Here is a 7919-nt window from a genome sequence, read left to right on the forward strand (position 1 = left end):
TTTTTTTTTTGCAGTTTTTGGCCAGGGCTGGGTTTGAACCCACCACCTCCAGCATACGGGGCCGGCGCCCTACCCCTTTGAGCCACTGGCGCCTCCCGACTACAAGGTTTCTAACCACCAAGAGAAAGAAGTTACAAACAAGGAGAGGGGGAAAGGCTAGAATAAACCCTTTGGTGGTAGCGTGGAGTCAGAAGTACCAGTGAAATGCATGGTGTTAGACAGACAGATGGATGGATGTGTGCATGCATGGGTTGGGACACACACAGAAAATGTCCTTAGCTCTATCCAGAAAGAGACTAAAGGGAGTGAAACCCAGTAGTAAATAGTACATCTAGCACCCAAAGCTTAGCTTCTAAATACTATTCTCTAATAATACGTAAGAAACGGTTGATTCCAGGGCTATCGCAGAAAAAATAAACAACAACAACAACAACAAAAAACAAAGATAAGTCTGGAGCATCTTGTGGTGCCAAAAAATAAAAAAGTAACATTGTGGGGTTGAGGGAAGGTTAAAAAGAGGAAAGAATCAACATGAAAGACCTCCCCACGGACAACACTGAAATAACCACAGGATAGATAAAAATAGCAGATTATAACCCAGAGAATAAAATAAACATTGGCTCATCTACAGTAAGGTGGATAAATAGTATAAATATAATAATGCATGTAAATAATTCCCTACAGGCAGAATCACCACTGAAACATTATAGTGTAACTATTGAGGGCAAAATGCATAAAGAGATGTTAATAAAGTCAGGAGAGACAGGGCAGTGCCTGTGGCTCAGTGGGTTGGGAGCAGGCCCCATATACCGAGGGAGGCGGGTTCAAACCTGGCCCGCTAAAAAATAGCTGAGTGTTGTGGGGGGTGCCTGTAGTCCCAGCTACTTGGGAGGCTGAGGCAAGAGAATCGCTAAGCCCAGGAGTTGGAGGTTGCTGTGAGCAGTGTGATGCCATGGCACTCTACCGAGGGCGATAAAGTGAGACTCTGTCTCTACAAAAATAAAATAAAATAAAATAAAATAAAATAAAATAAAATAAAATAAAAAAATAAATAAAGTCATGAGAGAAAATTTTATCAGGAACAAGATACTAATTCCCAGTGGATGACCACCTCAAGCAAGTGATCAAGGCTAATTTAACATCACCAGTAACAGGACACATGCACATCATGTACCCTGATATGATGCCCTGTACCCTGACATGTCCAGTCTCCTTCCCACTGAAACATAACCTCAACCTAACTGGGAGAAAAACATCAGACAAGCCCCTGAGAGGGCAAAGTAACTGACCAGTATTCTGTAAAACTGTCAAAGTCATGAACATCAGGGAAAGAATGAGAAATAAGGCAAATGAGATAAGACAACTAAGGGTGAGCGGGATCCTGGATTTGATCCCAGAATAGAAAAAGCACGTTAGTGGAAAACACTGGTAAAATCCAAATAAATTCTGTAGGTCAGTTAATAATATTTGGCTAGGTATGGTGGCTCACAACTGTAATCCTAGCACTCTTGGAGGCCGAGGTGGGCAGATCCCCTAAGCTCAGGAGTTTGAGACCAACCTGAGCCAGAGCAAGACCCTGTCTCTAAAAATAGCCAGGTGTTGTAGCGGGCGCAACAGGATGGCTTAAGCCTAAGAATTTGAGTTTGCTGTGAGCTATGATGCCACAGGACTCTACTGAGGGCAACAAAGTGAAACACTATCTCAAAAAATAAATAAATAAGTAAACAGTTAATAATATTTTACTGGTTTTAATTTCTCTACTTTTGATCACTGTTGTATAGTTATGTAGGATGTTTACGTTAGGTAAGCCGGATGAAAATTTTAAGGGAACACAAAATTTTTGTAACTCTTTGGTAAGTCTAAACATATTTCAAAAAAGTTTATAGATGGGTGGAGCCTGTGGCTTAGTGAGTAGGGTGTCAGCCCCATGTACTGAGGGTGGCAGGTTCAAACCCGGCCCCAGCCAAATTGCAAGCAAAAATAGCCCGGCATTGTGCTGGGCACCTGTAGTCCCAGCTACTTGGGAGCCTGAGGCAAGAGAATTGCCTAAGCCCAGGAGTTGGAGGTTGCTGTGAGCTATGATGCTACAGCACTCTACTGAGCAATAAAGTGATACTCTATCTCTTTAAAAAAAAAAAGTTGAGAGACAGAGAGAACAATTTTAACAAATACTGATAAGCACACAGAAGCATACTAATTACAACTTGCTTTGTGAAAAGCAAATATAGCAAAATGCTGAGGAATTTAGGTATCTGGCTATTCACTGCACAATTTTTCAACTTCTATGTATGTTTTAACATTTTCATCATAATATATTGGAAAAAACAGAAGCCTAGATATACTGTTTTTTATCAAGACAAATACCAAGAACCACAGGGGAATAGAAGGAAAAAGAGGTTTTTAAAAAAAAACCTTAGAAGCCAATAGATACCCATACGACCTCAAAGCAGCAGTCCCCAAGCTTTTTGATGCCAGGGACCGGTTTTGTGGAAGACAGTTTTTCCATGGATTGGGGACAGGGAGATGATTTCAGAATGATTCAAGCACATTACAGCTTCACGTCAGATCACCAGGGTCCTCATCAGGAGCACGCAGCCTACAGCCCCTGCATATGCAATTTATAGTAGGGCTTGCGCTCCTCTAAGAATCCAATGCTGCTGCTTCTCTAACAGGAGACAGCTCAGGCAGTGATGTGAGCGATGGGAAGCAGTTGTAAACAGATGAAGCCTCGCTGACTCACCTGCCGCTCATCTCCTGCCGTGCGGCCAGTTCCTAAGAGGCCATGGACCAACAGACCAGCACTGGTCCACTGGTTGGGTGCTGGGGACCACAGCTGTAAAGCACAGCAGGGTAGGATTTCTCTCAGTTTATCCTGGGAACTTCATGGGTAGGGCCAGCTCTAAAGCTGAGGCAGAATCTAGTTATATCTAAACTTTGGAGGGAAAAAAAATTTCTGTGAAATTTTTAACACTAAACAGAAAACTTTTTCTTTTAAACTTAAAAATGACGAGATGGTAATTTGTAACCCAGGTTTGATGTCCTAACTTTGTCTCACACTTACGGTAACATAAGCAATATTTTTTAAATATCAAACTTTAAAAAGTAATTTTATATCTCAAGCCTCAAATAATGTAATTTAGACAGATAATACTTACAGAATCTGACTGTACTTGAACTAACCAGCTCTCTGAGATATGGGCGTGTCTGAGCTTAAAGACCTGATAACAGAAACACTGACTCCTGGACAATCCTCACTCCTCAACTGCCAGCCAGCTGCGGTGTGTGCAAAACATTCTGGACTCAGGAGGTCACTGTGCAAGTGGGGATTGTAAAGACCTTTCCAACTACTGTGTCCATACACCTGGTAGCAGGTCTATGCTCTTCTGCTTAGGATGCAATGCTAATTCACACACTGTCTACAGAGACTCACTAAGCTGCACCAGTCACGATCCTAGTCATTTAATCCAGCTGCCAACAGCGCCAACAACACAGTGCTCCATCAGCCCACTGATGGTAAGGTTGCTCAGGTCTGGAGCACTTTCCTGCAACTGACACCAAAGTGTGATGCAAAATGTAATAGACCAAAACCCACACCTTTTATGGAATACTTAACTGGAAAAAAGGACCCAACAAACTCTCTTATTTAAGTATAAGCAAAACAAGAGGCAGCACCTTTTAAAAATTTAGCAATGAAGCCACTGAAAACTTTTAAAACAAAAGCTATAGACTTTCTGATTTATATCAAGGTAAAAGAGACAAGAAGGAAAAGCAGCTCAACACAGTTTGGGAAGCCTCCGCCTTTCTTATCATGGTGGCTTTCTATAGCCACAAATTATTTACTTCTTTTAATTTGGTAAGTGGTTCCTTTCTCTAATGTCTGTTTAAGTTAAAAGAACACAGTATCAACAACTCCCCAGATAAAAATTCCCTCAGTGTGTTTTTCTCTCTCTCTTACAACTGCAGTGTTTCAGTCAGGTCCAATTCAGTCCTAACCACGGACTGAAGCAGAGCATGAGCCCAGAACTGACAAGACTGGGAGCACACACCACATACCCTGCAAATTAGATACAGCACCAGATGATAAAATGAGCGTGCCAAGAATGGAATCTCAATGCATTCAGCCTTCTATAATCCTGGCCCACAGACCTTCCCTACACAAAGCCAAGGTAATAGAAATGATTAAGAGGTAACCTTTGCCCAATTGCCCAAATTTGCCCCTTCCTAAGAGTCACTTGGGGTGCTTATGAAAGTGGAATTTCCAAACTCCCTTTCCTAGACAGTCCATGTCAGTACTTCTAAGGTGCAGCCCAGGATTCCATACTTTAACAAGCAACTTGGCTAAGTTTGAGAAACACTGCTGGTGCTAGTCTTCCCTGGCAAACTTTGCCCTGCTCTGACCAGATCTTGAAGGCAGGAGACAGGCTATGGTGCTGGCTCTATCACAGAGCTGTGTGAAGACCAGTAAGTCCTTCCCATGGGCCCTGAGGGGTTGCTGGACCTTGCCTTTTGGAGTCTCAGCTCCCTCTATGACAACATACAGCACAGAGATCCAAGGAAGGGGTGTGGAGTTGGCTGTCAGGGCCCCTGTCTGATAAGTATGTTAACCTGAGTCATTCAAGTCCTTGAAGCATCATTTTTGTGACTGTAAAGTGGGGATGACAATAACACCCATGCTAGCAGGGACTGTGAAAACAGTCTCATAAGAGTTGTAGCGAAAGATGCACTTAATAATTAATTTCTCCCTTTGCAACTTAGACATATTATTAGTTAAGCTTCCAAAACAAAGGTATACCAGATTCACTGAAATAATACAAAAAGCAAAGAAAACAACTTAGTTTGCCAAAGAAGCCAGAAAGCTTCACAAGTTGACAAAATATGTGAAATGCTGTGACATGATATATGTACCTTGAACAGGGATCTCCCCATAGTTTGGTCGCTTATCTGACAGGGATGTCAGGGGTTTAGATGTTGAGATTGGTCCACTTATGGAATGTCTCTGAAATCAAAAGATAAAACAGTATCAAAGTTAGGTTAAATCTAGTGTTGGGATTCACAAAGTAAATATTACACTGAGTAAATATTTAGTTATAAATTTGCATTAATTCCTTCTGTACTGCTATAATAAGGCTGCAACATACACGTGTGTGTGCACACACATTCTCTCTCTGCAGACATAAAATGTGATCATTATGCTATCTAAAAATTTAAATTTATTATTATGAGGTAATTGTAGATTCATAAGCAGTTGTAAGCAGTAATACTGAGAAATGCTGTGGACTCTTTACCCAGCTTGCCCAATGGTGACACCCTGTGATCAGTAGGAGATGACCATAGCCAGGTCACTGACACTGACAGTCATGGCAGAGAATACGCCCATCACCACCAGGACCCCTCAGTGGCCTTTCACAGCCACTCCCACCTTCTCTCCCTGACCCTCTATCACTGACCCTTGGTAACCACTGGTTAAAATATCACATACCAATTCACTAACTATAAAAACCTTGCTCCAGGCTGGGCATGGTGGCTCACACCTGCAATCCTAGCACTCTGGGAGGCTAAAGCAGGTGGACTGCTTGAGCTCAGGAGTTTGAGACCAGCCTGAGCAATAGCAAGACCCTCTTCCCTACTAAAACCAGAAAAAATTAGCCAGGCATTGTGGTGGGTGCCTGTTGTCCCAGCTATTCAGGAAGCTGAGGCAAGAAGTTCACTTGAGCCTGGGAGTTTGAGGTTGTTGTGAGCTATGATGCCACAGCACTCTACTCTGTCTCAAATAAATAAATAAAATAAAAACATGCTCTAAACTAAAATGCAGCTGTACTGGCCATTCATGCCCTGTCTCTAAAGAGATCTCAATGTGTCTGGCATCTCAATCCAGCACCAGCAACAACTTTGTCACTGGCTTCCTCATCTCCAGAGTTCCCTCCCAAGCAGCCAGAAGTGCACACACAAGGACTCAAAACCCTTCTGCCACCTCTACATACTGCTGAAGTACACCAAACTCCTTCCTTACTATCCCACAGACCAGGCTACTTGTCTGTGCTTTTTCTCATGCACGATTCTCTCCACTTTCCCCCAGCCCTGTTTGATCTGGCCAACTTCTAACCATTCTTTTCATATTCTCAGCAGATACGTGGGAGGAGTCCATCTTCTCCACATCCTTACCATGCTTGGTATCATGAGTTTTTTGAATTCTGGCCCTTCTGAAGGGTGTGGAGGGGGAGCTCACTGTGCACTCAATTTTCATTTCCCTGAACTAATGACATTGAGTATGTTTTCATGTGCTTATTAGCCATTTGTGTAGAGTCTCTTGGGAAGGGTCTTTTGGAATCTTTTAACCGTTACTTACTGGGCTGGCGTCCTCCTAATGAGATACAGTGCATTCTTTTGTCAGATGAATGTCCTGTAAAATACACTCTTCCCCAGACCGCAACTCGCCTTCACATTTGCTTACGGTCTTGCAGAAAGTTCAAAATTTTTTTTTGTTTTTTATTTTGCATTTTGGTCAGATTTTCATTTATTGTGGTCTTAAGCATGAATATGACTTATCAATGCCCATTTATAGGAGCAACAAGAACAAGACCATAAAAATAAAATAATTTGGCTCGGTGCCTGTGGTTTAAGTGGCTAAGGCGCCAGCCACATACACCTTAGGTGGCGGGTTTGAATCCAGCCTGGACCTGCCAAACAACAATGATGGCTGCAAGCAAAGAATAGCCAGGCGTTGTGGCGGGCGCCTGTGGTCCCAGCTACTTGGGAGGCTGAGGCAGGAGACTTGCTTGAGCTCAGGAGTTGGAGGTTGCTGTGAGCTGGGATGCCACGACACTCTACCCAGGGGGATAGCTTGAGGCTCTGTCTCAAAAAATAAATAAATAAAAATAAAAATAAAAAATAAATAAAACAATTCTGGGCAAGTGTGTTCCGTGTACTTAGCTGCCCCACTCTGACAGTCAGAAGTGATTATATGTAGCATTCCTGGGCCCTTCCAGTGAGAGGGAGAGTTGTGGGTTGTTTCTTCCAAATGAAACAGCCATTCTCTGCTGAGATTCCAGAATAGCCAAGACACTGCAGGAAGATAGTCATTTAGGCCTGTTCAAAACCAACAGCTATATAGCATAACTGCTGGTCTTCAGTCAGGGCATTAGAAAGCTTTAAATTTTGATGCAAAATTTATCAATTTGCCATTATGACCTATGTTTTCTTACATCCTAAATAAGAAATCTTTGTATTCTTAAAGGTCTAAAGTTATTCTCTCATGTTCTCATCTAAAAGTTTTATAGGCCAGGCATGGTGACTTCTATCTGTAATTGCAGCACTTTGGGAGGCAGAGGTGAGAGGATCACTTAAGACAGAAGTTCACGACCAGCCTAGGCAACAGTACAAGAACCCATGTCCACAAAAATAATTTTTTTAATTAGCCAGGCATAGTTGCACACATCTGTAGGCCCAGCTACTTCCAAGGCTGAGGCTAAATAAATATATAAATAAAAGTTTTGTAGTTTTAGCTTTTACATTTAGGTCTACAGTCAATTTCAATTTTTTGTGTATGCCGTGAGGTAAGGGTTGAAGGTTTTTTTCTTCCCATTTGGTTATTTCAGAACATTTCTTAAAAATTCTATCCTTGTCCCACTGAATTACCTTGGCATCTGTGCTGCCAATCAAATGACTGACTTCTGAACACTCTTATCTGACCCACTGATCTAATGTCTTCATTGAAAACAAGCATCAGGGCTCGGCGCCTGTGGCTCTAGCGGCTAAGGCGGCAGCCACATACACCTAAGGTGGCGGGTTCGAATCCCCAGCCCGGGCCCGCCAAACAACAATGATGGCTGCAACTAAAAAAAGAAAAAAATGGCCAGGCGTTGTGGCAGGCGCCTGTAGTCCCAGCTACTTGGGAGGCTGAGGCAGGAGACTCGCTTGAG

The 7919-nt window shown here is 42.6% G+C and overlaps 1 protein-coding gene and 1 non-coding gene across 2 annotated transcripts in view; both read right to left on the reverse strand.

Annotated features, from left to right (window-relative positions):
• SPECC1L (sperm antigen with calponin homology and coiled-coil domains 1 like) overlaps nt 1-7919 on the reverse strand; it is a 179185-nt gene that overhangs the window by 62694 nt on the left and 108572 nt on the right. The window contains exon 10 of the mRNA XM_023508838.1: nt 4906-4996. Coding sequence (XP_023364606.1) covers nt 4906-4996 — 91 coding nt within the window. The remainder of the gene's footprint in view (nt 1-4905; nt 4997-7919) is intronic.
• Nucleotides 7004-7140, reverse strand: LOC111722587. Its single transcript, XR_002771337.1, has one exon. It is a non-coding gene; the product is annotated as a small nucleolar RNA SNORA2/SNORA34 family (small nucleolar RNA).

This window comes from Otolemur garnettii, unplaced genomic scaffold (assembly GCF_000181295.1).
Source record: "Otolemur garnettii isolate 467f Iridium unplaced genomic scaffold, OtoGar3 scaffold00281, whole genome shotgun sequence".
Classification (NCBI taxonomy): Eukaryota; Metazoa; Chordata; class Mammalia; order Primates; family Galagidae; genus Otolemur; species Otolemur garnettii.